Source organism: Rhinolophus sinicus, chromosome 10 (assembly GCF_057876585.1).
Source record: "Rhinolophus sinicus isolate RSI-liver-muscle chromosome 10, RSI-T2T, whole genome shotgun sequence".
Taxonomy (NCBI): Eukaryota; Metazoa; Chordata; class Mammalia; order Chiroptera; family Rhinolophidae; genus Rhinolophus; species Rhinolophus sinicus.
In genome coordinates, this window is record NC_142510.1 from 15359278 (window position 1) to 15387234 (window position 27957).

At 60.5% G+C, this 27957-nt stretch overlaps 5 protein-coding genes across 10 annotated transcripts in view; 4 read left to right on the forward strand and 1 right to left on the reverse strand.

Moving 5' to 3' along the window:
* The window catches only part of CLCN7 (Cl-/H+ antiporter 7), a 27248-nt gene extending 22378 nt beyond the window's left edge, over positions 1 to 4870 (forward strand). The window contains exons 19-25 of the mRNA XM_074322556.2: positions 262 to 389; positions 703 to 788; positions 1208 to 1337; positions 2062 to 2121; positions 2216 to 2392; positions 2765 to 2845; positions 3030 to 4870. Coding sequence (XP_074178657.1) covers positions 262 to 389; positions 703 to 788; positions 1208 to 1337; positions 2062 to 2121; positions 2216 to 2392; positions 2765 to 2845; positions 3030 to 3116 — 749 coding nt within the window. The 3' untranslated portion in view covers positions 3117 to 4870. The remainder of the gene's footprint in view (positions 1 to 261; positions 390 to 702; positions 789 to 1207; positions 1338 to 2061; positions 2122 to 2215; positions 2393 to 2764; positions 2846 to 3029) is intronic.
* Positions 3355 to 13486, forward strand: CCDC154 (coiled-coil domain containing 154). Its single transcript, XM_088801506.1, has 18 exons — positions 3355 to 3597; positions 4485 to 4683; positions 5794 to 6076; positions 6162 to 6351; positions 6519 to 6565; positions 6881 to 6976; positions 7422 to 7545; positions 9191 to 9292; positions 9372 to 9500; positions 9598 to 9722; positions 10075 to 10201; positions 10285 to 10422; positions 11457 to 11576; positions 11663 to 11739; positions 12149 to 12266; positions 12643 to 12729; positions 13056 to 13243; positions 13345 to 13486. Exons 1-18 carry the CDS (start codon positions 3355 to 3357, stop codon positions 13469 to 13471), a joined length of 2520 nt encoding a protein of 839 aa, XP_088657632.1. The 3' UTR covers positions 13472 to 13486.
* A 737-nt stretch (positions 13487 to 14223) lies between these two features.
* Positions 14224 to 21083, reverse strand: PERCC1 (proline and glutamate rich with coiled coil 1). Its single transcript, XM_074322565.2, has 2 exons — positions 20973 to 21083; positions 14224 to 15192 (listed from the first exon to the last, which is right to left on the reverse strand). The coding sequence occupies exon 2, from the start codon at positions 15144 to 15146 to the stop codon at positions 14325 to 14327; it is 822 nt and encodes a 273-aa protein (XP_074178666.2). The 5' UTR covers positions 15147 to 15192; positions 20973 to 21083; the 3' UTR covers positions 14224 to 14324.
* Positions 21084 to 22884: 1801 nt separating this feature from the next.
* Positions 22885 to 27060, forward strand: UQCC4 (ubiquinol-cytochrome c reductase complex assembly factor 4). Of its 2 annotated transcripts, XR_002135954.3 has the most exons (4): positions 22885 to 23456; positions 23532 to 25253; positions 26650 to 26836; positions 26940 to 27060. XR_002135954.3 is itself a non-coding variant. In XM_019713189.3 (2 exons), exons 1-2 carry the CDS (start codon positions 23422 to 23424, stop codon positions 23905 to 23907), a joined length of 411 nt encoding a protein of 136 aa, XP_019568748.1. In that variant the 5' UTR covers positions 22885 to 23421; the 3' UTR covers positions 23908 to 25877. The 2 variants fall into 2 exon arrangements, 1 of the variants encoding a protein (XP_019568748.1); XM_019713189.3 differs by lacking the exons at positions 26650 to 26836; positions 26940 to 27060 and having other exon boundaries at positions 23532 to 25877.
* Positions 27061 to 27225: 165 nt separating this feature from the next.
* Positions 27226 to 27957, forward strand: part of UNKL (unk like zinc finger) — a 39663-nt gene continuing 38931 nt past the window's right edge. For 2 of the 5 annotated variants that reach the window (XM_019713157.3, XM_019713158.3), the window contains exon 1: positions 27689 to 27841. In XM_019713157.3, coding sequence (XP_019568716.3) covers positions 27765 to 27841 — 77 coding nt within the window. In that variant the 5' untranslated portion in view covers positions 27689 to 27764. Of the gene's footprint in view, positions 27842 to 27957 lie in introns of all 5 variants that reach the window. The other 3 variants (XM_074322557.2, XM_074322563.2, XM_019713159.3) reach the window with 3 other exon arrangements.

Below are 27957 nucleotides of genomic sequence, written 5' to 3' on the forward strand. Positions count from 1 at the left end.
TGTGTGCCTGCGTGGGCACGTATGGGGCATGAGCCTCGTAGGATCTCGAGGGCTAGGTATTCATTTTAGTGTTAGCGTCCACACCCTACGGGGTGTAGCTGGATAGCGTCACTGTCCCCACCCGGTGCAGCCTGGAGAGAGGGACACCTGGCATGAACAAACGGGGCCTGGGCCCTTCACAGAACAGGCGGGCAACGGGAGGGCCAGGCAGAACGGCCTACAGAGGCTTGAGACCACGCTCACCTTGCCCTCCCGGGGTAGGTGGGATCGTGAGGATGACACTGAGCCTGACGGTCATCATGATGGAGGCCACCAGCAACGTGACCTACGGCTTCCCCATCATGCTGGTGCTCATGACCGCCAAGATCGTGGGGGACGTCTTCATCGAGGTGGGGCCTGCCTGCCCCTCACCCTCCCTCTGGGACCCGCCGCATGACCTGGTCTCAGAGCCTGAGACTGGGGACTGGGGGTCTAGAGCAGCGTGGAGGGAAGGGGCCCCTGTGAAGCCATCTCCAGCTTCTCCCTCAGTGGCGGGGACAGTGCACCTGAGACCCCTCCCTCAGTGGCGGGGACAGCGCGCCCGGGACCCCTCCCTCTGGTGGGGACAGTGTACCCGGGACCCCTCCCTCAGTGGTGGGGACAGTGTACCCGGGACCCCTCCCCACGGCAGCTCTGCGTGACGCCCTGCCCCCCCCCCCCCAGGGCCTGTACGACATGCACATCCAGCTGCAGAGCGTGCCCTTCCTGCACTGGGAAGCCCCGGTCACCTCACACTCGCTCACCGCCAGGTATCGCCCTCCTCCTGGTTGCGGTCTAGGCCAAAGGCCTGCAGCCTGGGGCTTCCTCCCCATGCTCAGGCTGGGGTGGGCGGCAAGTGATGCCCACGCTCTGGCAGGGTGGTATGGGCGGCCAGGAGCAGGAGGGAGGCCGCATGCCCGTGTGTGAACCCCTGGGGGTCGCTGCTGGGGCTGCAGGCGCCGCCCCCGGCTGGTTGGTTCTCCCAGGGCAGTGCCTGGGCTCTGCGTCCTCCCCGCCTCGCCTCCGGGCTTGCTGCATCCGGCCGCTTCATGCCTGTGGCGCTTCAGCTCTGGTGTGAAGACTTTTGAGAAATTCCTCCATGGCCACATGGTCTGTCACCTTGCGATTGGTCACCGTGTGGCTGGTCGCCATGTGGCCAGTAGTGGACGAGGTGTGCGTTCTTCCACAGGGAGGTGATGAGCACGCCGGTCACCTGCCTGCGGAGGACGGAGAAAGTGGGCGTCATCGTGGACATACTCAGCAACACGGCGTCCAATCACAACGGGTTCCCCGTGGTGGAGTCCACTGACGACACCCAGGTACCAGCTGCCAGGCAGGTGGACGGGTCGGCCGCCGTCGCACGTGAGCCAGTGGCCTCGGGCCGGCTGCCACCTCCCCAGACCTCACAGGGAAGCCATCGTCGGCCCGTGCACCTGCCAAGCAGGGCATGTTGGGGAGGCGTGATGTGTCGGGATGCAGAGACCCCGCGTCTGGGTTTATGGTGGGAATTCTGCTCACTGTGAAAGGAGCCAAGTCACACAGCTGTGTGAGCGCTCTGCGCACAGATAGGTTAGTGACGCAGCCATGTAGCTCGTGCTCGTGTCCCAAACTGCACTGTCAGCTGTGCAGCCGTGGCTGTGACTTCTCAGGAACCGCTGAGGGAATGTGCGGCCCGCCCAGTACCACGCGCCCAAAGGTTTGGGGTGAATTTTGTCAGGGCCAGGCCTGCATTTCGCCCCGGCACATACTACAACCCAGACACCTTGTTCCTCGCTCTGGGGTGTTTGGTGATTAACAAGCTTGTGCAGGTGAAAAGCCTGTGGCAAGGCCGGCACCCATAGACGGTGGCCACACATCGATGGGGAGCCTGATGGGAACCTGGCTGGAGCAGAGGTCCCTGAGCGCATGTAGTGGAGCTGCTACTCAGACGCCAGCTGCCGCCCGCCCCTCTGAGCTTTCCGCAGGGCCTGTGACCAAGCAGGCAGGTCGCGAGGTCTGGGGCTCTGCCTGCAGACGAGGCCACCTGTTGTCTCTTTCCCGCAGCCGGCCCGGCTCCAGGGCCTGATCCTGCGCTCCCAGCTGATTGTCCTCCTGAAGCACAAGGTAGGCCCCTCGGCCGCAGGTGCCTCCGGGAGGTGGGACAGGCCCCTCCTGGTGCTAGGGTTCTAACACCCTGCCCGCTGCCCACTCCCCACAGGTGTTTGTGGAGCGATCCAACAGGGGCCTGGTCCAGCGGCGCCTGCGGCTGAAGGACTTCCGGGACGCCTACCCGCGCTTCCCCCCCATCCAGTCCATCCACGTGTCCCAGGACGAGCGAGAGTGCACCATGGACCTCTCTGAGTTCATGAACCCCTCCCCCTACACGGTGCCCCAGGTGCCTGCCGGGGGCTGCGGGTTGGGCAGCTGTTTGATGCCCGCTTGCAGGGTCTCGAGGTGGCCTTCAGTGGCTGGCCAGGGCGGGCTGGGGTGGGGTCAGCGGAAGCGGGGGCAGCTCCAGCCTCAGAGCCAGAACATGGATTGGAGACTTGGGGGATGGAAGTGGTGGCGGTAGAGTTGGATGCCAGTAGCACAACTGAGGCAGGGTTGGCTGGCATGGTGGGGAAGGGGTGGTCCAGGACGCATCTCGATGTCCTAGTAGCAGCGAGTGTGATGGGAGACGGCCGACCGAGCCTGTGGGTCCTGCCTCTACTCTCGGGTGGGGCCAGTGTGGGCCAGTGGGCGAGCTGAGGCCATGCCTGTGTTGCAGGAGGCATCTCTCCCGAGGGTGTTCAAGCTGTTCCGGGCCCTGGGCCTCCGGCACCTGGTGGTCGTGGACAACCACAATCAGGTGAGTGGCCCCCTGCCCACCTGGCTGCCAGGGTCACAGGTGCACACCTGCTCTTCGCTCCTGCAGGGGGCTCTGAGGCCTGGGCCCACCTCCAGGTCTCTCCCAAACTCTGCCGCTCCCCCACACACTTCCACAGTACTGGCAGGGGCTGCTGGACTCCCATGACCTGGCTTTGTTCCCACAGGTGGTCGGGCTGGTGACCAGGAAGGACCTGGCCAGATACCGGCTGGGGAAGGGGGGCCTGGAGGAGCTCTCACTGGCCCAGACGTGACGCCCCAGCCCTGGCACCTACCCGGGGTCCCCACCTCGCTCCTCGGGCAGCGGCCGATCCAGTGTCGTCCAGACCCAGCTGGCGTGAGCCTGGTCATCACGTGGGCACCTTGAAGACGTCACCACACTTCCTCTGGCCTTCGCCCCTTGGATGTCACTCTCCATCCTCCTGTTTCTTCACCTTCAGGGATCAGACATTCATGCAAGTGCTCGCTTCCTGAGAGCCAGCAAGAGGGTGCATGTCTGTGTGTCTCGGTGTGTGTCTGTATGTCTGTGTTCACGTGTGTGTGCGAACGCGAGCAAGCTGGGCCCCGTGGGTCCAAGTGCTGCAGGCCCGCAGGGCGGGGGCCCCTCGCTGCCGCTCTGCTCCTCGTTACCTGGTGCCAGCCCACAAGGACCACGCGCCTGTGAACTGCCAGCTGGAGGCCTGGGCAGCCACCGCCTTTGGCCTTGTCCTTCTCGGCTCCGTCTGCAGCCGTGAGGTGATGGCCTGTGCAGCAGGGATGCACAGAGGCGAGGGCTCAGGGCTGCAGAACAGCCATGGACAGCAGACTAGGAACTGCCCATTCTCCCGGACTCACCACGTGCACCCCCGGGGTCCCTCCCCCACTTGGGGTGTGATGGGCTCTGTGCTGGAATCTTGGCCAGAGGACACCTGAGAGCCACGTGTGGGCCTGAACCCCCGAGTCCTGCCAGGCTTTTGTCACCCCAAGCCCCCCGAGGCTGGAGTCCAGACGAACAGCTGTGGCCACCGTGTGGACAGCAGCTGGGAAGGCGGGTCTTCTTGGCACGGGCTTGGGGGGCACTGGCCTCTGAGCATCCCCAGCCCACGATGACGTTCCAGCCCTAGGGGCAGACGGGCTCTGGAATGATACGGGGAGGCTGAGCAGGGCCACTGCCCTCCAAGGCCAGGCGGGGCTGGCGAGTCCCCAGGCCACCCGTGTCTGACGAGGCGATACAGACCCTCGGTGGTGAGCTGGTGGGTGCTGTGCCTCAGCTATGGCCGCATTCAGGGGGGTAGGGCTTTGAACGGCAGGTATCGTCCTGATGGGGAATATTTGGGGAGGGGAGCGGGGGTCTGAGTGTGGGGGGTCTGAATGGGAGAAATAAAGGAATTGCACTGAGTGCCAGTACCAACTTCCTGTTCATGGTCGGCATGGACCAGTCTAGCAGCCAGAATTCCGGGGCCACTGGGGGTAGGGGCGTCTGGGATGGGGCTCTCCTCAGTGCTGGTGCAGGTGGGCAGCACCCCAGTGTGGACACCCTGCGAGGGGGCCACACGTAAGAGGCCCAGGAGCCTGCAGGTGGGGTATCCCGCAGGAGGAAACCCCTTGGGCACCAGCCACTTCGTCCTGGTCTGGATGTCCAGGCAGTGTTGCCCCGGGGGCAGCTGCAGAGCCCGGCAGAGAAGGCTTCTCTCCAGGGGCCCCTCCGTCTGCACACGGCTCGGCTCCGCGTGTCCTCCTCCCGGACCTGCTCGGCCACAAGGTGTGTGGTGTGGCTCCCCCTGGATGAGGGCTTGACTGACGTGTTCCCCTTGTGGCAGGGAAACCCCCAGCCAGCCCTCCGTGGGCAGGTCTGGGTGACACGGGGGGGCGCGGGGCTGGAGTGAGAATAAAACACCCCACCGTCCTTTGGAGACTCGGTGTGGAGAAAGCAGGTACAGAGTCTCGCTCACGTCTCTGTACTGAGTACAGGTGCAAATGATGGTATTTTAGCTAAACCGGGTCAAATAAAATGGGCTATTGAAGTTCACTCCTTGTCTCTCACTGTGGCTGCTATGAAGGTTGACGTCAGCGCACACCTGTGGCCGCATCTCTTGCGGACGATCCCTCGGGGCCTCTGGTCCTGGGTGCAGGGCTGGCTCTATCCAGTCCGTCTGGGGATCCCAGCCTTCCTGTTAGGTGCAGTGAGCGGAGGGCCAGCGGTTGCTCCTGGGCAACCCCCACCCTGGCCAGGCTGGCTGAACGGCGTCCCCTTGAATCCTTCCAGAAACAGGCGGTTGGGGAGGCCTCTCGGGAACTGGGGAGTTGAGAGCTCAGGTTCCACTGGCGGTTAGGCTGTGAAGTCACAAGGTTCCAGAAGAACCCCCACTGCCCTCCCTGCCTCGGTATTGTCCTGGAAGGAGGAGGTGAGAAGTGAGGACAGTAGCTCACCCCTTCACGTCCTGCGTGCTACCCCAAGGCCCTGGAGTCTTCCAGCTCTGACCCTGCCTCCCTCCAGCCATCCCCCACCCCCAACTACCCTGGTGTCCAGCTCTGGGCAGCCACGGGGTGCTAGGCCTGGGGCTTCTGGGCAGTGACCAGGGCCAAAGACTGCTGGTGAAGCCGTCAGGAGAGCCAGGTCCTGACGGGCCAGAGCTGCGAGGACAGTCCAGGGAGGCGGCTGCGTGTGGGTGTGGATGAGGGCACAGCTCTGCTTCCTGATTCCTAGGTTGCTTCACAGCCCGGGGGCTCCCTCTGCAGCTGGCCAGGCAGGGCAGGGCGTTATCCAGTTCCTGCCACCCAGTGCTGTGTGTCCTCAGGTGGGGGCTGGACCTCTCTGAGCCTGAGATTCCTGCTGTGGAGCAGTGAGAGCCCAGCTCTCCCTGGGTCAGGCTCTGTGACTCAGCAGAACAAGCCACAGTGAGCTTGACGGGCACACTCAGTGACAGCTGCTGCGGTCCCTGTTACCCTAAGCTCCACCTGGGAGCCGGCTCCCCTTGTCAGCCCAGAAGTCCAAGTGGCGAGCCCCCAGGTGCCTTGTAGAGCTGGCTGGTAGCAACTCTTCGTCGGGGGCCTTGCCCCCCTCCCAGCTGAGTACCCTGGAGGACCTGGGACTCCTCCTGGAGGAAGGGCTGGACAGCCCTGAGCTCCTGAGTCTAGAGGAGATCTCAGAGCGATATGAGACCAGCCGCCTGGCGTCCACCATCTCTGTCCCGGAGCAGGACACCCCCCAGCGCTGGAAACAGCTGGAGCAATGGTGAGCCCGGTAGGGAGCAGGGCGGGAGAGCCACACGTCAGCCCCGTGGCTCATGTGCTGACAGCCTGTTCCTCGCCTTGGCCAGGGTGGCCGACCTGCAGACTGAGGTGGCGTCCCTGCGGGGACACAAGGACAACTGTGAGCGTGCCAACCTGAGCCTCCTGCAGGAGCTGCGCCAGGTGCGGGCCCATGTGCAGCTACAGGATTCAGAGCTGAGGAAGCTGCAGCAGGAGCTGCAACAGGGGGCTTGGGCCCCCGAGAAGGAGGCCCCGGAGGTGAGCCCCCATCGGCCGGGAGGCAGCTCGTCCCACCCACAGGCCAGGCTCCCCTGTTCCTGGGTGTTGGGGCAGCTGTTTCCTGGACCCAGCGCCCAGCTCAGTCCCTGCTGCCCAGGCCGGGAGGGCCCCAGGCCTGCACTCAGCCCACATCCCCCTCCTCGCAGTTTCCCGGGCCCCAGAACCAGAACCAGATGCAGGCCTTGGACAAGAGGTATCCCCACACGCATGGCACAGGCCTTCACGGGAGGGAAGGGGGCTTTGGGAGAGACGTGGCTGGTTCCAGACCCACCGGGTTTCCCTTCCCCTGTTTGTTGTCTTGTTCGGGTAAGCGGTACTGACCCATGGTCCAACCCAAGGTCAGGGTTTGGGTGAGCAGAGGCCTGGGAAAGGGGCGGGAGGCTTGCCGCTGGTGCCCCTTGGCCAGGCCCCCGGGCCCCAAAGCCTGCCCAGCCTGCCCTGGGCTTCTCCTGGCTGCCAGAACGGTGGGCTGGGCAGGCCCTGGGCAGAAGCCGCTCTTGTGTGCCAGGCTGGTGGAGGTCCGGGAGGCTCTGACCCAGATCAGGAGGAAGCAGGCGTTCCAGGACTCTGAGCGGAAGGGCGCCGAGCAGGAAGCCAACCTCAGGTAGGCACTGCCCACCTCCCTCCCCAGGGGCCAGCTCTGGACCTTCTGTGTGTGGTCCTGTGGGAGTCACCAAGGCAGGGTAGGTGTCCTCCTGCCCTCTGTGCCAAGCTGCTGCTTGACAGGAAGCCTCAGACCTCCACGGACCCCTCTGTAGGAAAAAGAGACTCAAGCCAGGGGGTCCCCACCGCTTCCTCTTTCCCAAAGGTCATGCTCCCTGGGGCCCAGCTCTCACTGTCCCAGGTGGGGACAGGGAGGCCTGTGTCTCGCCCACGCTCTGTGTTTACCCAGCGAGCTGTGTACTTCCTGCTCCACAGACCTGTAGGTCGGCCTCGGTCCCCAGATGCAGAAGGACTCTCAAAGTCCAAGGGCCCCACCAGCCTCCCTGTGGCTCCCCAGCCAGGCTCTCTGCTAGTGGGTGGTTGTGACCTTTGGCGGGTGCACACAGGTTGGCCAAGCTGGCCAGGACGCTGGAGCAGGAGGAGCAGGACCGGGAGGTGGCCATTTGCACCCTGCAGAGGAGCCAGGAGGAGGCCAGCCAGAGGATGGAGCATGAGGTGGCCAGGATGCAGGTACCAGGCAGGGCGCTGGCATCTGGTCAGCCACCTGGGCTGCTGGCAAGAGGGTCCATCCGGAAGAGACCCCAGCACTCCCAGCCCATGTCCTTCCCGCTAGGGGTTCTTCCCTACCTTCAGCTTTCTTTTTAGTTCCATCCATGTGATCAGACCTGGGGGACGACCAGACATGCGCTGGCGAATCCCGTGGCCACTAAAGTAGCTGACATGTTAGACAATTTAAAACGTGGTTCCTCTGTCACAAGAGCAACCTCTCACATGTTCAGTGGCCAAGTGTGGGTGCCGCCCAGGTCATTTCAGTGCTCAGCTGCTGCCTCCCCCTCCCACGTAACCAGCACCCAGATCAAGAAATAGAACATCGTCGCCTGAAGCCCCTTCCTCAGCCATTTCAACCTCGGCGCTTCCCTTCGTGTGAAGTGCAAGTTTCCTCCCTGAAGACATGTCTCCCAGTGGTCCCACGCCTGGGTTGGTGCGCTGTCCCCTCCTGCATGTGCCCTGAGGAGGTGGGGCAGGGGAGAGGCAGCCTTTCAGCTCTGCAAATAGAGACCAGGGACTGCACTGCCCACAGGGGAGGCCCCAGCTGCTGCCCACATAGCTCGGCTGCCCAGCTTCAGTGGCGTCCCCCTCTTGCTGTCCTTTGGGTAGTTTCTGGGTTCCCTCAGGAGGCTGCTTGAGCTCCCCACTAGCCAGGAGCTCCCGAGGCATTGAGCCCAGGAATTCCCATTGTGCCAGGCACCTTGTGGAGTGCCGGACTCTTTGCCAAGCACACTCTAGGGCCAGGGTCAGCAAGCTGTGGCCCCCCGCCTGGTTTTGTAAATAAAGTTTTATCGCTACACAGCCACTCCCGCTGCTTTTGCGCTGGAACCACAGAGCTGAGGGGCTGTGACACAGACCCCAGGGCCCATAAACCTGAAACATCTACACTTTGGCTCGCGACAGAAAGTTTGCCCCACGCCACACCACCCTGTGTGGGGCGGGGAGGCCAGGGGGCTGAGGCATACGTGCCTGTGGGCTGTGGGAGCTGCCCCGGAGGTCTCTGCGGCCTCCGAGAAGGTGCCACCTGCCAGAACCCTGGCTGCCCGATGGGTGTGCGAGGCTGGGAGACAGAGCCGGGCTGGGCCTTGACTCCCCCATCTCCTGCACCCTCAGACCCTTGGTGCAACAGGAAGGGAGCTGACAGGGAGGAGAGATGGGGGGAAGGGGCGCCACCCAGGCCTGGAGGGCAAGAGCAAATCGTGTGTGTGTGCATGAGTGTGTGCTCACACATACCCTTGGCCTCCCTTCCCGAGGCTCCCAGCTCGGGGTGTGATTTAGTGGCTGCTGTGGCGTCTGGTGGTCGCTTCTGTGGGCTCGAAGCGTGTTCTGGACGTACGTGAGCTTGGCCTTCAGGCCCTTCACAGCCCTCATGCCTGGCCCTCCAGGGGGACACGTGGCCCCTGTCTGCCCTGCCTTCTTTCCTATGAAGAGTGTGGGCTCAGCTCTTGCCAGGCTCAGGGACAGCCGGGAGCACAGGACCCAGAGCCCGCTCTGATGGAGACGGTTGGGCAAGAAAACAACTCCTTGGTGGTGCAGTGGGTGAGGGGCGGCTGTGGGAGGAAGTCGCCCAGCACGGCGGCGGCACAGTGACCCCCACCCTCCGCAGGCCCAGGTGACCAAGCTGGGCGAGGAGATGAGCCTCCGCTTCCTCAAGAGGGAGGCCAAGCTGTGCGGCTTCCTGCAGAAGAGCTTCCTGGCCGTGGAGAAGGTGGGAGCCTGTGGGATCCCCGGGGCTCTCCCTGCCCCCCGTTTGCCTGGCTCACCACAACCTGCGGGACCTCTCGCAGAGGATGAAGACCTCAGAAAGCACACGGCTGAAGGCCGAGAGCAGCCTGCGGGAGGAGCTGGAGAGCAGGTGGCAGAAGCTCCAGGAGCTGGCCGAGGAGCGCATGCAGGCCCTGCGGGGGCAGTGCCAGGTGGGCAGTGCCCGCTGGGCGCAGGCTGGGTGCCTGTGGGGAGGGGAGCAGCTGCGACAGGAGAGGCGTGGGACTCAGGGCCACCGCTGCACCACAGCAAGAAGAGTCACACCTCCTGGAGCAGTGCTGGGACCTGGACAGGGCTGTGGTCCAGCTGACCAAGTTCGTGCAGCAGAACCAGGTGTCACTGAACCGCGTCCTGCTGGCTGAGCAGAAGGCCCGGTGGGTGTCTGAACGGAGCCAGCGGCAGGGACCCGGAGCTGTCAGGCCGGGTGGACTGGAATGGTCCCTCTCCCGAGACCCCAGCCTCCTGAGCCCAGCACCCTGCCCAGTAAGGGCCCCCAAGGCAGAGTAGCCACCCGTTCCCAGCCTGTCCCTCATGGGGGATCTCTGCATGGTAGAAGTGGACACAGCCCCATCTTGCTCGTCCCTGTGATGACGCTCCATCCTCCATTCCCGGGGATCTCTTGGAAGGTTCTGGAGCCAGCAACTAGGCTCCCCTCCCTGGCCCAGCTCTGAGGGGCGGGCCAGTCTCAGCTGAGGGATAGTCTCTCTCAGTGGCGCTAACTCCCAGGGACACCAAGGGACACTTGGAGGAGAGCCAGGCTGGGGAGCTGGCTGCCTCTCTGCAGGAGAAGCTGAAGGCCACGCAGCTGGCCGGCGAGCTGGCCCGGCAGGAGATGCGCGCCGCCCTGGAGCTGGTGAGGGCGGCGGGGCCGCGTCCGGTCTCCCTGAGGGGTCTCCCGCCCTCCCAGGCCTCCACGCTCAGCCCAGCCTCCCGCAGCTCCAAGAGAAGAGCCAGGCCCTGGAGGTGTCTGTGGACGTGCTGGTCACACAGGTGAAGGACCTGAGTGACCACTTCCTGGCCCTGAGCTGGAGGCTAGGCCTGCAGGGACACATGCTGACCCAGAGGCTGTGTGAGGTAAGGCCACGGTGCTGCCTGCGGGTCCTGGCAACCCTCTGGCTCCCTGAGGGTGGAGGCTTCACCAGCGGGTCCTAAGCCCACTCAGTGACGGTCCCCAAGGCCCAGGGTGGTCCTGAGCGACGAGACCTCCTGTTCGGAGCAGAGCGGCCCAGGATCAGCCGCTGAGATCAGAGGCCTGGGAGACCTGACCATAGGAAGGCAGACTCCACCCCTTGGTTTTGTTTTTCTTTTTTTATAACAATTTTATCGAGGTTTATACTTCACACACCGTACAATTCACCCTTTTACAGCATATAATTCAGTGGGTTTTCATATATTCAGAGTTGTCCATCCACCACCACAATCACGTTGAGAAGGTTTTCATCACCCCAAAAAGGAGCCCGTCGCATCAGCAGTCACACCCCCTCTCCCTCCCCCAGCCCTTGGCACCCACATCTGCGTTCTGTCTCTGCGGATGTGCCCATTCCAGACAGTTCCTAGAAATGGAATCACACGCTCTGGGACCTGCTGTGTCTGGCTTCTCTCACTGAGCATGAGTTTTGAGGTCTGTCGTGTTGTCAAGGTGTTGGTGCTTCGTTCCTTTTCATGGCTGACTACTATTCCACTGCGCGATGGACCACAGTTTGCTTATCCATTCATCAGCCGATAGGCTGCTCCCCTTTGGGGTGTGTGGATGGCATTGCTGTGAACACACATGCACACCCTTTGGCTGTGGGGCCAGGCCCCCCGCCCTGCCCTGCATCCCCTTTTCTGCAGGTGTGGGCAGGCTGTCTGCTCTCTGTCTCTGCTGACTCCCTGTGGGCAGCAGGGGCTGCTGTGGGGAGGGGGCTGAGCCAGGCCTGCTTCGTACAGATGTGTCTCTGTTCACCACAGTGGCCCAATCCAGGGGACCTGGGGCACATGCCTGGCTCTGCTGTCCTGGGCTATGTGTGGCCTGGGTGCATGTGGTCGGAGTCAGAGGTGTGCTGAGTCTGTCTTTCTGTCCACCCTCCCTGTCCGGGCTCCGGCCTCACTGGGTGTCCATGTCCCAGGCAAAGAGCGAGTGGGAAGGCACAGAGCGGAGATCGCTGGAGGGCCTGGCTCAGTGTCGAAAGGAGGCCCAGACGCACCTGAGGGAGTTGCAAGAGACAGTGGACAGCCTCCCCCGGCAGGTGGGTGAGGGCCAGGCCTGCACCACTCTTCCCCCGCGGTGTCCAGACTGAGCCACCCACTCAGCCCCGCCTGGGCCCCATTTCAGATAGAAGCCGTCTCTGACAGGTGCGTCCTGCATAAGAGCGACTCAGACCTCAAGATTTCCGCCGAGGGCAAAGCCAGGTGAGGCCCAGCTCCCGGCCGCAGCCTGGTAGGACGGTGGCCCCTGGGGAGGGAAGTGGCTCTGCTGAGGTGACCGTCACTGGCTGGGCTGGTGTCCACCCTGGGAAGGTACAGCCATCTCAGAACCACCGTACTGCACCAACAAGGCTTCTCGTGGGCTCTCCTCCGCGGGCTCCCAGCACCTGTGGCAGCCCCCACCCCTCCCCTTGGCTCTCGGGGGCAGCCTGCATGGATCCCCAAGCTTTTCCCTCTGTCACCCACTGGGGACCCCCCAGTCCCCACTGGAGGGGTGGCAAAGCAGAGCACCCCTTGCTGTGCCCAGGGCCTCCTCCTTCCACCCACTCTGCCCCCAGTCCCCGGGCACCGCCCCATCCTGGAACCTGGCAGCCTCGGCCTCCTGTGCCCACAGAGAGTTGGAGGTTGGAGCCATGCGGCAGGAGCTGGCAGCACTGCTGTCGTCAGTGCAGCAGCTCAGGGAGTGCAACCCTGGGCGGAAGATTGCGGAGATGCAGGGCAAGCTGGTCACGGTACCCTCGGGCCCTGTGCCGGGCACACTCAGAAGGGGAGGTCGTCTGGTCCAGACAGGGGCAGCCCCCTGCACTGGGGTCCCCAGGAATGTTCACAGAGCCAACTATCCTGCTGGGGGACTCCCCACATCTTAGCCTTTGGAAGTTCCAAGTGGGGGCACCTATTGGAGCCCCAAATGCTGGGGGCATCAGCAATCACAGTGAAACGAGCATCCCTGAGCACTGGCCAGGTCCCGCCTGGTCACTGGGCTGAGGGACAGCCCCTCCCCCCGATCTCATCGAGGGGTGAGGGCCCTTGTGTCAGAAGCCAGTTCCTGCCCCAGGGTATTGGGGTGAGAGCCGCTTCTGTGCCCACAAACGGGGACGCTGTGTTTAGTTTCAGAACCAAATAATGAAATTGGAAAACAGCATCCAGGACAACAAGACCATCCAGAACCTCAAGTTTAATTCAGAAACCAAGCTGGTAGGAGGCAGCCCCAGGCTGGCGGGACAGGCCCTCATCCCCTAGGCTCCAGGGGCTCCCAGGCCGGGAGGGTGGGCCACTTTCTCTGTGGGGAGCCTGTGCAAGCTCTCCCTGCCCCTCCCAGCCTGGCCATCCCTCCAGCTTTCGGTCTCCCCCACCATCCATCTATCAGTCGGTCTGCGTGCCTGGTCTGAGGAGCGTTTCCAGGCAGATAAGGCCCTGGTTTGCCCAGAGGGAGATAATCCCGTCTGCTGTCCCATCCCCTCGGTCCAATTCCTGCATTTCCACATCAGTCCCTCTCCCATGCACCCCTGCCTCCATCCCAGCGCACGGAGGAGATGGCCACCCTGAGGGAGAGCCTGATACGCCTGTGGAGTGAGGAGGGCCCCTGGGCCCTGACGCTGGGCAGCAGAAAAGTCCTTATGTCCCTGGTGAGACAGCAGTTCTTCGTCAAGGATGTGGCCCCCGGCGAGGTGGTCCCTGTGAACCGCTGGGGCGTATATCAGGCTATGAGGTGAGCAGTGGGGAGCTGCCTTTGGGAGACCCCTCCAGGTCGGGGTTCAGAGCTGGGGGAGGCCCCGAGGGCCGTGGGCCATGAGCTGTGTCTCCTAGCAGGTGGCTGCAGTGGAAGGCGGTCCTCATGAACCGGGTGGCCCGGTGGAGGCCGAGAGCCGTCTTGGCGAGGTCCCTTGGCCAGGAGTCTGCCCATCAGCTCATGTCCTGGCCCCTTTCCCAGAAATAAACATGCCAGCTCTTGTGCCTGTCACAGCCTGGAGATCCCTCCAGGGGGTCAGGAGGCCTGGGCAGTGGCAGTGACCAAGAGGCCCTGTCCCCAGGTTCCCCAAACACTCTTCTCCTCCCCAAGCCTAGACAAGCCCCAGGCCCAACCTTTTTCCTGGGCCTTCCCACAACAGGCACAGTGGCCTAGGACCCCCACCCACTCCTGGCTGGTGTCCCCCAGCAGCCAGGCCAGGCTAGCCTCGGGAACCACAGCTGCCAACCTTCTCCTTCACACCTGGGAGGTGCCCTGCAGAGAAGCAGCTCTTCCTGCCCTAATCTAGGGAGCAAACAGTGTGTTTGCCCATGCTCTCAGCCGCACCCCCCTCCTCCTGCCCCTCCAAGAAAACCCTTGGCTCATCTGGGTAGTTGGCCCTGCCACCTGTTTCAGGGCCTTAAGGAAGGGCCACCTGGGCCAGCTGATGAGAGGCAGTGGGAGGGCTGCCCTTGGGAATCTTGAGGACTGGTCTGGGTGGGCACAGCACGGCAACCCCTTGGACCCACCCCTTCTGAGGGGCTGCAACTCCTGCTGTGTCCTCCTCTCCTGCAGGCAGAGCTCTGAGGGCCAAGGGCCAGGGTGGCCGGGTTGGGTGCTAAGGACTGGCCCCGGCCCATTCCTGCCCTGGTGGCCTCTGGTGGTGGCGGCTCTGAGTCCCAGGATGAGCCCTGTCTGTCTTCCCAGGCCTGGAAAGTCCCGACCTGAGCTGGTTTGTCCTCCCGGTAGCTGCCCACGTTGGAGGGCTCCTCCGATGACAGCCATAAAAAGAGTCCGGAGCCCCGATGCCCCAGCTCAGCCCCTGCCAACCCTTGCCCAATCACTAGGCCTCAGCCGGCTGCACCCCCTCCAGGGGCTGGGCGCCCCCACCCGGCAGCTCAGGGCCTGCCTCCGCTGACCAGCTGGCCAGCAGGTCACTGAAGTCAGGCATGCCAGGATGCAGCAGGCCCAGGGGGCTGGGCGCTGGCTCCTTCCAGAAAGAGGGGGGCAGCTTCCTCTGGCTCATGGGGGTGATGTGGCCATACTTCCGCTCCAGCCTCAGTCGGCGGCTGGTGGACGCCCGGGACCCTGAGAACTGGCGCAGCCCAAAGTCGAACAGCTCAGCCAGGGGCCCCAGTGGCTGTGCCCTGTCCCCGCCAAGGCCTGTCCCGCGTTCCTGCCCCTCGGGACCCCCAGGCGAGTGGACCCCGGGCTCAGTGGACTCGTCATCATCTGGGGACCCATCCTGGGCCAGACGCACCAGGTCTGCACAGTAAAGCTCCCTGGCTGAGCTGCTGACCAGGTGGCTGTCACCGTAGATGTCACAGGCGTCTGGGTCCTGCCCTCTGTCCTTGCGGCCAAAATACCTTTGGATGTCTCCACTAATGAGCTCGGAGAACCGCAGAAGCTGCAGTGGAGTCTCGGGGCTGCTCAGACCTGGAAGGGCCTCTTCTGGGGCAGCTATGGCCCAGCGTGAGCTCTGGGGGGCTGGGCTGTGGCCCCCTAGCCCCTCATCCTCCAGTTCCCCCTCCCCATCCTCCTCTTCTTCGCCCCCCTCTTCCTCCTCAGAAGTATCTGGGGGCTCCAGGTCTGAGGGCAAGAAGGGCCCAAGGGATGGCAGGAGCAGCCGGAAGTCACAGAGAGTCTGGATCACACCAGCAGCCATCTCCTCCACGTCTGAGTTTCTGGGGCCTCTGGGTAGCAGGCGCCAGCTGAGGAGGAAGGTGGAGAGGGGGACAGGTTAGTGGTCAGGGCCCCGCAGCCCTCTTGGTGGAACTGGCCACTGCAGGCTTGTGTGGCCACTTGTTCTTGGAGAGGGTGCCACGCTCAGAAGTGGGTACGATTTGGAGAGAGTGGTGGGCACCATGAGTGGAGCGGGGGAGCCTGCAGAGTGCAGACCCAGGGGCTTAGAACAGCCAGTGGCCTGTGGGATGGTCGCTGGCCCTACAAGCAATGCATCCTATCCTGTAGGGGCATGGTCAGCGGGGAGGGAGGGTGTGTGACGGGGAGATGCCACTCGCATAGTCCACTGGGGGAGAGAAGTCGCAGGAGGGAGAGGACGCAGGGGCGGTGGGAAAGCAGGGTCTGGGATGTGAGTGGGTTTGGGGCCCTGGAGAGCAGAGCCCTTCTCCCAGCGTGGGGTTGCTGTGGCTCTTGATAAATAGGCTCGCTAAGGGGGCATCTACCCAGGTGCTGGGCAGGTGACCTCTTGGCCCCCTCAAAGGAGTATCGGGGTGGGAGTAGCCCGCTGTCCCCGAGATGCCCATGCTGAGCCCGGGAGCTGGGCCTGACTGCTTCGAGGCCCAGAGCCCTTGCAGCTTTGGGTGGGGGGCTTCCGGGGGCTTCAGAGCTGGTACCATCTCTCCTGCCCTGTCTAATTCTAAGAAGTGCGGTCACGGGCCCAGGCTTTCATTTGTTACCTGTCAGGGGAGCAAAGGGTAAAGACAACACCCCGTAGTTGGGCAGAGTCGTGCTAGTCGGGGAAGGCCCGTGGGCCTCCTCTTGGCTGGGGCTCAGGAGGACACTGTCACGGTTGGGGTGAGCTCTCCCCTTGGTCCACAGCCAAGTGGGGGCTCATTCTGAATGCCAGAGCGTCTCCCACCCCAGGGACATGTCCAGAATGTCCCTTCGTAGCTGGGAGGCGGTGGGTGAGTCCTGGGGAAGACGGAGAAAGGGAAGGCGGTGTGGAGAGCGGGAGAGGGGCCTCCTCGCTTGTCAGAAAATACCTCTTGGGGGGCCTGGCCAGTCCACAGGTGTTGCTCAGAATCAGAGGGATTGGGGAGCGCACAGGCCTCCCCTCCTCCCTGCACCCCACTGGCCACGCTGTCCTCCCAATCTTGTTCACACTGCTGGGGACCTTCTCCCTGCAGGGGCGTCTAGTGGCCCCAGCCATGGGCTGTGGGGGTGGCCGCTCCTGGGAAGCCCCGGCCCCTGCTTGCCTGTCGCTGGCCTCCATGGCCTGGCCCTGCCCAGCCCTACTGGTGACCCCTCTGTGTGGGTGGGTGGCCCCCAAAGACCACCTGGGCAGAAGGGCCCACAGCCTTCCCAGGAGAGGGAGGAGGCCAGACCCCTCTGCCGGCTCCCTCCAGACCGCCATCCAGCCCGGCTCCTACCTGTGAAGCCTGCAGTTCTGCTGGGCAGGCCCACCTCCACCTGGGCTCAAGCATTTATAGCCAGGCTCCGCAGCCGGCCGGGCTGGCAAATATTTGGCGACTGCATTGTCATCGCAGACTGGGCAAATAGAGTCCGTTTGCTTTAGCGCCCAGCAACCAGGGTCCGGAGGGGGGAACCTCAGCCTGCCCAGGGACCGTGGAGTGTTTGCCGCGCGCCCAGCTGGCTCACACTCGGCCGAGGACCCTTATCTCCGCCGCTGATTGGGGCCCCCACCAAGCCTTGTCAAATAGGCGGAAAATTAAATTTCATGCTATTTTGACTTCTGGAGTAGCCTTTTCTGGAGAACATCCTGGCTAGTGCAGGGCTCTGGGTGAACGGAGCTCGGGGCCCGCAGCAGCACCTGGGACGGCCAAGCAAGGGAGGCCAAAAACCAGCACCCAGGTGGGGGCACTCATGCAGGTGGGAACCCTGCAGCCCCTGCCCAGCCCCCTCCCGCTACCTCCCACTGGTCCAGAGCTACAATTGAACCCCTGCTCCTCCCCCCCCCCCCCCAGGGCTTCGTCTCCAGGATCCAGGCTGAGATAACACCTCTCTTCTCTTGTTCCTTTTTTTATTCCCACGCCTTCTTCTGGGCAGGGGGGTGGAGGGGTAGGGGGATTGGTATCCCCACAGCCTTGTGGAACCTGCCTGGGGGCGTCCTCACTGCACTTCCCCAATGAGTTACAACCACCAGTAGGACCCCAGAAGGTCTGCCCCCTGTCACGCCCTCCCCCTACCATCCTCCTGGACAACCCTCTGTCCTATGGCAGCTGCACAAGTGTCCTGCGGCTGCTATAACCAATCACTGCACACAGGGATTCTGCACAGTCTGGAGGCCAGAAAGCCAAACTCCAGGGTCTTCAGGGCTGGTCCTTCCAGAGGCCCTGGGGTCATCCTGTGCCTCTTTCCCGGGGTCTGGTGTCCTGGCCAGCAGTCCAGGGCGTTCCTTGGCTTGTAGCTGTGTTCCTCCAACCTTCGCCTCTGTGGTCATTGGCTGGCGCCCTGTGTCCACATCTCCCTGTTCTTACAAGGACACTGTCTCTGGATCAGGGCCTGCCCCGATCTCTCGATCACATCTGCAGAGACCTGATTTCCACGGGTCACATTCTGATGTTCAGGTGGAGTTTGGGGGATGCTATTCAGTCCAGGGAGGACCTTCCCCGTATGACCCACCATGTGGTGGGTGCCACTGGGTGCCTTGCTCCTGGAGCAGCCCCGTGATGCCAGCTGGTAGGACCCCAGAGTCCTATCTGGTGGTCCAGGTTCTGAGGACAGGACAGCCACCCCCTTGAGCTTGGTGTGTGCCTGGCCCCCAGGGTCACTCATGGTCCCCGATCTCCTTCCCTGCTATGGGGGCTCCCTGTCCACTGGTCACAGATGCCACTCCACCCCTCCCAGGGTCCTTGCCCTTCAGCTTCAGCTTCCCCCACCTCCTTCAGGTGGAGATGGCACCTCACCCACCCAGTGACACCCAGGTCTTTGCCGCAAGTGGAGGCTGCCAGGCAGGTCTGCCCTGTGGATTGCTGCCAGTCATTTCTCGGGCACCTGCAGGGCTCCACGCAGACATTTAGTGCTCAGCACACAGGCAGGACCACTGGCTTTGGGAGAGTGACAAGAAAATGGAAAGTTCCACCCCAAGAATGGGGCCCACCCAGGGCCAGGCTGGTTACCTGCCATGAATGGATCTTCAAAGCTGCCGAAGTGGTTTGCCTGGGGCAGGACCAGGGAGAGGACCATGGGGCAGGGCCACTGCAGGCCCCAGGGGAAGCTGCAGGGAGAGGGGACAGATTTGTGACAGGCCACACTCCCTAAGGCCTACAGATACAATTGGTCATCATGGCCCCTTCAACATGCCCTGGGTAGAGGCCATGCCCCAAGTAAGAGGCATCTGGCTGCAGTCAGTCCTGTGAGTCCGTCCACATTGGACCTCGCTCCCCTAGAGGCTGACCTCAGGCATGGGCACCGTTCTGCTCTGAGACTCTGGGGTCCGATGACCCTATTGTTCAGGACCTGGCTATGGGGTGGCCGTGCCCCAGCCATGGCCAGCTCCCTGACACAACACAGCCTAGCTGTCAGCCACAGCCTAGGGGAGGCCCGGGTCGGGTCGGGGTCCCAGGTGGCTCCTGGGTGGCTGGGGCCCCTAGGCTCCCGTCCACCCAGGTACCACTCCTCCCCTGCTGGTCCAGGGAGCTCCCGGATGTGACCACCCTGAACCCCAGGGCCCCCTCATCAACTGCCTGGGATGTAGCCACAGCGCCCCCTGCTGCTGATCAGGAAGGGTCAGGGCCAGGATTCAGCCTGGGGACTCCCCCTTGCTCAGCCCAGCAGCAGGGGGCCGCAGGGGCCAAGGGGAGTACAGTCTGGGTAGAGGTCCCAGGAGGGCATTTAGGCTTGGTCTCCAGCCTGCCTTTGTCCGGGCATGGCTGGGCACTGGGGGCAGGTGGGCTGAGGAATGAGAAAGCCCTGCCCTCGAGAAGGTCCTGGAGGAGGGTGCTGGCGGGTGCTCATGGGAACAGGAGCCCCCCTGGCCAGGCTGCAGGAAACGAGGTGTTCCTGAAGAGGGAACAGCCTGGAAGAGAACCAGACCTCCAGGAACTGGCACCCCTGTGGTCGACTGAATGATGGCCCCAAATACATCTGGGCCTAAATCCCCAGGAACTTCGGGTATGTCACCTCACATGACAAAGCGACCCTGCAGAGGTGCTCTTTTGTTTCAGCAGCAAAAGGAAATTCACAGCTGGAAGCATCTGCTGGACAGTGGCATTGAGTAGCCTGCAGGACCTCATGGCCCGGCCATGGAGTTTGGACCTTCCTCCCAGCCATGGGAAGCCAAGATGCTCGCTCTTCCCTCTGTCACTGGACCCAAACTTGAGGATGACGCTTTAACAGGGAGGAGGGCCCCTGATGGTTACCACTCCCAAGGCCTGCTCCCTCCTGAGGCCCTTGTTTTCAGCCCCCACGCCCACCCCACAGGACTACTTTTCCGTCCTGGCCTCTGCCTCAGGCCCCTGGTCCGTGGAGCTGGGGCCAGGTCAGGGGCTTTGGGTCCCACAAGTGGCCCAGCGAGATGTCCACTCGTGCCAGCCATGGGAATTCTGTCTACAACCAGACCGACCCTCGTCTTTCTCTGCTGGTATAATCCCAGTGCTTTTCTCTCCCTCACCACAGACCATGGAGGAAACCCCAGTCTAGGACAGAGATTTTTAGAGCGTGGAAGAAACCAGAGCCCATGGGTATTTGGGAAGAGGAACCTAGCAGTACAGTGTGGGGCAGGTACCTGGACAAGGGAGCTAAGACCGGAGACGGGGGAGGGTGCTACTGCACCAGTCCCAGCAATCAATGCCGGGGCTCAACGAGGCACGGTCTGAGGGTGTAAGAGTGCAGGACAGGCGTGAGAGGGATTTACGCAGATCTGGGGTCTTAGTAGGGTGTCAGTGAATGATCCCCTTCCTTGTCCCTGAAACATGTTCATGATGGACCCAGGAGTCTGGCAGGTGCAGGCTGAACTCTGGCTTTTGTTCCTGGCAAGGCTGGGTTGGGGTACGGCACCCGAAGGGGACCCTGATCAGTGGAGACACACTCTCCCAGAATCACTGCCTACACATGTCCAGCCGGTGTTGGATGGCCAGCCAGGCTGAGTGGCATGGTGTCCCAAGCTCCCTGTTACCCATGAGGCCCCTGGAGTGGGGCTCACGGCTGAGGCGCTCAGGCTGCCAGGCCTGGAGCCCGACATATGTCTCAGCACCTGGTCCCAGCCAGCCTCCCACTTCGGGCAGCGTCGGGCCTTTTGGAGGTGTGCGCCCATCCTACCCCCACAAGCCCCCAGCCGTTGTCAGGCCTCCGTCCCCGGGAGAAAGGCTCTGCCCTTCAGAAGGCGGTGGACCTGGCTGTCCCCACATCTCTCATATTGATCTCCCCGGGGAAAATCAATAGCTCCAATATGTCAGCTCTCAAGTGGCGCTACAGTGAATTACTCCTGGCACTGGGCACACAAGGGCTGCAGCCTCTCTGGCCATTAGTGGGACATTAGGCCTCGTGTGAGGTTTTTCTGTGTGCTTTGAGATAATGAGGCTGAGGTGTTAGTTTATGTCCCTGGGAGGGGGGGGGGGCTGCTGACAAGAGTAGGCAGTGCTGGCAGTGCCAGGCACCTGTCACCCAGTGCCCGGCTGGGCTTGCTGGGGTCAGGGAAGGGAGGGCCCCCGAGACACAGAGCCCCCCACCCCCCGGACGCTTCTGGTTATGACTTTGCCCACTCTGGGTTCCACTACATTGGACAGTCAAGTACACCACAGCATGTGGGGCTGTCACTCCCCTCCAGCCAAAGCCACCAGAAACACACCTGTGGTTGGTTGAACAAGGTGGGTTTCTGTCCCCTGCAGCGGGGGAGAACACGCAGCATGGGGTGTGGATGTCTCAGTGGGAGGGCAAGAAAAACGGTCGTGGGTTCAGGCCAGTGTTGGGTGAGGGCTTTGCTCTGGGTTGCACGCTGTCGGGAAGCACGGTGACTCTGTGATTGGTACCTGTCTCAGTCTCCTGAAGCTGCCCTAACAAACGACCACGATCTTGGTGGTTTAAAACAACAGGAAGTTGATTTCTCACAGTTCTGGAGAGCAAAAACCCACAACGAAGGTGTGGGCAGAGCCACACACCCTTAAGGCTCCAGGGAAGAGACTGTTGCAGTCTTTCTCTGAGCTTCTGGTATTGCTGCCAATCCTTGGCATTCCTTGGCTTGTGGCCACATCACTGCAATCTCTGCCTCCCTCTTCACGTGGCTCCCCCCGTGTGCCTCGGTGTCTGTCCTCCTCTTCTCCTAAGGACACCAGTCACTGGGTTTGGGCCCACCCTATCCAGTATGACCTCATTTTAAGGAATTACATCTGCGATCACCCTATTTTCAAATAAGGTCACGTGCTGAGGTTCAGGTGAATGTGACAGACCCAGCCCTAGCAGCAGCCTGCTAAGGAGACATGACATTTGACAGCTGAAGTGGAGTCTCCAGTGCTTGAGTCGCCCATCCAAGGTGTCTTGTGTCACCCATCCAAGGTAGTCATCACGACTGAGACGGGCTTAGTGGCCCCTCCCCAGGTGAAGCCCAAGCCCCTGCCCAAGCCTCCCAGCTCAGCCCCAACTCTGCTGTCCTGGGGCAGCTTGTCCCCTGATGCCCTAAAGCATTCCAACGCGGTGGCTGCATCAGCCCAATCAGCCCAATCAGCGGCCCCATCTCTAACCTCAGGGCTTTTTCATCTCCTCCTCCAGGAACCTTCCATGCTACACACCATGATGGTTCTGTCCCATTCTCCCCACACTTCATACCCCCAACTCCCACCCACAAGGGGTGCTCTTTGGGTTCCCTGTGGGCAAGTTGCTTTGGCAGTGATTCTGGGGTGAAACTGGTGGGGCGGGGCCCAATTAGGAGGATCTGTGCACACAGGTGCCTCTGTTGACACAGCAGCTTTGAACACAGTCCTGGGTTGGAAGCTGAGCAGCCACCCAGCCTCTGGGGCTGGACTTCCTGGGGTGGGAGGACTCCCAGATGTTGCTGAGTTCAGAACACCTTCAGCCTGCCACCCTTGCTCTAATGTCTCAAGAGTTCCTGGGGGCGCAGAATTGGTCCCGAGTCTGATGCCAGGAGGCAGGCACAGAAGAGCGACCCTCCAGGGACAAAGATGCTGAGCTGGGGAGGCAGCATATTAAGAGTTCACAAGATGGCCTCATGACCTGATTTTGTCACCAAGTCCGCGCCCCCACACACACACACACATCTCCACAGAGTCTGTGATGATGCCAGGACACCCCTGTGTGGCCTTCAGACGGGATGGCTCAGCAGAGCCAGGGCCAGTTTGCCTTGAGAGCAGAAGGCTCCAGCAGCTTCCGTATGAAGCCAACTGGGTAACCAGGTAGATCAGGGAGACCCCGGGAGACAGTCTGAAAGGCTCCCTCCCAGCTTGACTCCTGGAGATGGACCGGAGTGCACTGCAGCCTCAGTCCACAATGAGTGCGAGGACGAGCACACCGGCCAGCAGAGGGAGACGTGTCCGGCAAGACAGCTTCCCCGTGAGAGCCGTAGGTGTGCCCTGCTGCGTAGGGTGCGTGTAATGCCTGTCCCGCAGAGCGGTTTGGCCAGCTCCGCGGCCTGAGTGGCTTTGGGTGCAGACGCAGCTCTTCATACGCAGCACAGCAACGGAAAGCGCCAGGCCGTGGGCAGGGACCTGCGGTCACAGTAGCACAAGTCTCAGGGCGCAGGGGTGCTCCGGGGCGGGGAGAACCAGCGGGCAGGCTCTGTGCTCACAGAGCTCCGTCCTAGTGGGGAACACTAAACGAGGAGACAAGATGACTTCTGTGGCTGAAAGTCTCATGAAGAGCAAACCGGGGCGTCGCAAGGCTGCGGGAGGAGGCGTCCAGGGGCTGCTCCAGCACTGGGTGTAAGGGCGCCGATCTCCGGCAAGCCCGGCCCGCTGGGGAGCCCGCTCTGAGGCCAGCTCGTCCGAGGTCGGCAGCCGCGCCCCGCCTGCCGGCCTCAATCCCGGCGCTGCTACCCAGGGACCCGCCCGCTCACTTCGCTTCGGGCCGGTGGAGAACTACATTTCCCGGCATGCATCCGCGACCCGCGGAGACCGGGTCTGCGACGAAAGAGGCCGCCGAGAGAATACGCGTCATTTCCGTTGCGCTTGTGGGCCCACGTTCTGTAGTCGTGAGCGGAGACCTGGAACGGCATCCGGCTTCCGGTTTTGCGCGACGGAAGTGATGGGAGCGTGGCGCGCCGCGGCTCCGAGTGCCGTGCCGGGGTCATGCTGTGCCGTGTCCTGTGTGTGCCGGCGGCCGGGTGAGCTCCGTGCGGACCCGGCGGGGCCGAGGGCGGGCTCTGAGGGCGACGCGCTCACTGCTGTCTCTCTTCCAGGGCCGTCCGGGCGCTGAGGCTCTTGCCCTGGCCTTCCCGAAGCCTGCATCCGCCGCCCGGTGGCCGGGCTCGGGCCCAGCCTGCGGCCGAGGGCGAAGAAGAAGAAGACGCTAACCGCCCCGTTCTGTTTTCCTCCAGCAAAGCCAACCCGTCCCGCTGGACGGTGGAGCATTCCCTGGGAAGGAAGCAGCAGCGGCCCTGGTGGAAGGTGCTGCCCTTCAGCCTGTCCCTCATGATTTTGGTCATTTGGTGCTTCCTTAGGCAGGAGACAGGCGCGGATCGCTTCGTCAGGCAGGTGTTGGAAGAAGAGGTGCTGGAGGCTGGCGATCGTTATGAGGAACCTGCGACTCCGGCTGCCCACGGGGCGACAACTTAAAAGGGTGCCTGCCCTTGGGCTTTGACGTCGTGTTTGACGGTTTCTATAGTGGTTATGCGCGTATCCAGACTAAAGGATTTGGATGGCGCACCTGGCCACGCTGACCCGCCAGAAGGAGAGCAGAATGTCAGCAGATACGAACCGGCTCTTGCCGGGTACCTGATGTCCAACGAATACGTCCAAAAGACTTTTCAGATCCATAGAACAGGTTTTGGTTGCAGCGTGTGGTATTGGATGTGATTTTGTACATTATCATGTTTCCAAAGCAATTCTGGTGACACTTGTGATCCAGTGGAATCCAGTTTGCAGGTCATTTGCTTTCTGAGACAAAATGACTGCAGAAGAGTTAAACTTTTTATTTTATAATGGATTGTGCTGTGTATGAATTGATGTTAGTTTTACAAACTAACAAATTGATAATAAATTTTAATTTGCTGATGTAGAATTAAGCCAATACCCTTTTATGGCATTCCGTTAAAAAAGGGGAAGTTTTTATTCTTTTTTCAATTCCTTTGTTTTTCTCAGGATAGGAACTGAGGAAAGAAATGTAAATTGTGGACTACATTATCAGACAATAGCAGAAATAATGGAACTTTCTCGGCTGTCTGCAAATTTTTATTTTTAGCAAGGCAACAACTTGCTGAGTAGAATAAAACTGCTGAGTTTTTCCTTTGACACATTGCAGTATTTTGGGTATCTAAATGATATGTTTTTCAGGTGCTACTTAGTAGGAAACCTGCTTAATTCTGCATTAAATACAAGATGCATAAAGGGAAGACTTTATTTATGTAAGCTCCTAGTGGAAGGTTTTTTCTTGGCATACCTATGGTGCTGAGGTTAATTGGAGGTTTCTTTCACTAGGATGTTTGAAAACCACTGGCTGTAGGGTAGCGTACTGGCTTCTCGCACGGCTTCTGCTGAAGGGTTCAGTGTTCTAAGTGTCTGGCACACCTTGGTAAATTACGCTTGTCAGAGAGGTGTGGCTGATACAAGTATGCGCATGGAGACGGAGAGACCAAAGTTTGGAAAGATTGACCTAATCATAACTCAAGTTACATTGTCAGTCCTAGTGGGAGCAAAGGACTAAGACGTTCTTCCTCTGGCCTCGTGTGGTTGTGACCTGTTTGGTTGTGAACTCTTGTTTGAGCAACAGGCGTTCAAACTCGAACGCTTACTTTACTCTCACTAGCTCCTGCGGGGGGGAAAAAGTCAGAACTAATCAGAAGAATTTTTGTTTTAATTAGAAGTAATTCATATGAGAAAACCAGTGTGATTTATGTGGATAAATAGACACTAAAAGGCAAACGGAGGAGAATCAGAAACATCGATAATCCCACCACCTAAAGGTAACCACTGTTAATACTTTGTTGTTTACCTTCCCAGATTTTTTATGTGTTTGTAGGTAAATATACAGTTTTTCAAAAATACAAGAGGGTAGTATTGTTTTTTGATGACACATTATACCACATGCAATATAACCTGAGTGCCCCCACGGCAGCTATGAATGAGGGCTTTTCTGGGTTTTGTCATGAGCAAAAGTAGGACCCACGGCCCACTAGCAAGTGTGGGCAGACCCTTGCCACACCTGGGTGGCAACAGAGCCGGTGGACAGGTGAACTGTTCATGAAATCCTTTTATTATTTAACTAGTTTTGTAGTATGCTTGTCTTATTTACCCAACTGGGCTGTAGCTTTTATTTTTCCCACCGTGCTTGGCACGTTGACTTCCCCAGGTAAGCACCCAAGAAGGATTTGAGAGGGAGAGGGCCGGTGTAAGCATGCTAGAACAGAAGGAGTTGCAGTGATTCGTGAGATGAGATATTGGGCAGGAGGAGGATAAAACTGTTTTAAAGAAAATTCAAGAAAGAGGAGGTTAAATGGTCTCATGTCTTCCAAGCAACTGAGCCATCTTGGAAGGTTCTGACAGTGCTGTGTGTTTTCCCCAAAAAAAGAAACACTTTTAAATTCGCAGTGAGAGCCCTGGTATTATTTTATATGTCTGGGTACTACTCCAGCCTTTTAATAACAGTCTTCAAAAGCATGAAAAAAGAGCATCTCTTATCCTCAGATTTTTAAATCTTGAGCCCCAACTGCCTTCTTTTGATCTTGAAGTGGCTCTCACTACATCTGTACTGGACTCCACAGATTCCCGATACACGCTTAGGTCCAAAATGAATTTCATCTCTTCCCAAATCTGTTTGTTATGTATCCCTCCAAGCTAAGGACCTTGAAATTATCCTTGACTTCTTTTTCGTTCCCTACTTCCTGGCAGTCCAAGATCTGTTTATTCCTCTGCCAAAAAACTATCCTCTGCTTCATTCTCCTGCTCAATTTTCTTAGAAAATATCATGTTGATTTTTTTGCCATTTTAATTTCCAGGTTTAAATGTAATGTTTGTAGAGGTAATGATTCATTTAAAAATGTGAACATACGAAGCGAATCATTCACCTCACCAAGAAGTTATAACTTTTGTTATTTTACTATGTTACTTGTAGTTCAAAAATTAACCTGCACACCTGGGGACAAATATCTGGAACTGTATCTCTTGCTTTGTTTTTCACCTAAATAGGAACATTTTTCATGTCACAATTTTCAGGTAGCATTGTCGTTATATCATGGCATAGCACTCAGAACTTAACCGTTTCCCAATTACTGGGCTGTGAGGTACTCTCAAGTTTTTGCTAAATGACACTAATAACTATCTTTGTACATAAACCTTTGTCTGAATCTGATTCTTTTTTAGATGAGAGTTCCCAGAAACGGAACAAATCATTTTCTGTGAAGGTCACCACCTCCCAGCCACACTTCCTTCAAGGGCCTGTCTTACTGCAGGCGATCAACATTGCAGGTTGCTGTTCAGAACAAAAAACGTCTGCCGACTCCAGGGTTCCACTGTGCTGTCATTTGCATTTTTTAAATTTACGAACCAGGTTGAACTTTTTTTTTTTTAATGTCTTTTAGACCACATATTTACAAAATAACGTGCTGTGGGCCTGGGTTCTGTTCTGACGCACAACCTGCTTCCTCTTCCAGGGCCGGCTGAGCTGGGGTAGCTCCTGCCTCCTTCCCTGAGTGCCCATCTTGTTGGTGATGGGCGTGTCTCTCTCCCCTTTGTGAGCTTCTTGGATTCGTCATTAAAAATCAGCTTCATTGATGTATAGGTCACATAGTATTCCATTCACCCATTTAAAATATACAATTATAAGGTGTTTCGTGTGTTCACAGAGGGCACCCATCACCACAATCTAATTTTAGAACATGTTCATACTCTCTAAAAGAAACTCGGTTCCCTCCAGCTCTATGGCTCCCCGTCTCTCCCACACGCAGCCCTGAGCGATTGGACCCGTTCTTTGCGGTCTCAGCACCCAGCACGGGGTCAGAGTAAATGAATGAGTGAAGCGCGACTGAGCAGCCCGGGGAGGTGCTTCAACACCCGGGACCTGTCGGCTCCATCACCTCCCGGGACCCGCTCGGGGTCTCAGGGCACTGTCAGGGCGAGCAGAGTTCGGCGGGCAGAGGGGGTCGGTGGGTGTGCACGTGGACGACTGGGCGCCCGCGGGGTTAGGGGCGACGCTATGTACCAGCAGCGAAGCGGGAGTGGCGGCGGCGGCGCGCCCGGGGTGTGTCCCTGGCGGGGCCGGGTCTGGGGTCCCCGCGGGGCGCGCAGGGCGCTCACTAGCTGCCTGGTGCTCGCTGGGCGGCGTTCCCCGGAGGCGCCAGCTGGGGGCGTGGCCAGGGCGGGACGGGTGGGCGTGGCCGGCCGGGCGAGGGGCGCGGGTGGGCTCCGCGAGGGGGGAGATCCGGAGGGGCGGGGGCGGGCCCGCGCGGCGCATGCGCGCTGCATTGTTTTGACTGAAAATGCCGTCGGTTTCGAAAGCGGCGGCGGCGGCGCTGAGCGGGTCCCCCCCGCAGACGGAGAAGCCGACCCACTACAGGTCAGTGTCCCGGCGGCCGCTGCGGGGGCGGGAGCGGGGCGGAGGCGGCCCCGTGCGGCCCCGGTCCGCGCGCCCGCGCCCGCGCTCCTCTGGGCCTGGGTGCCGCCGCCGGGTGC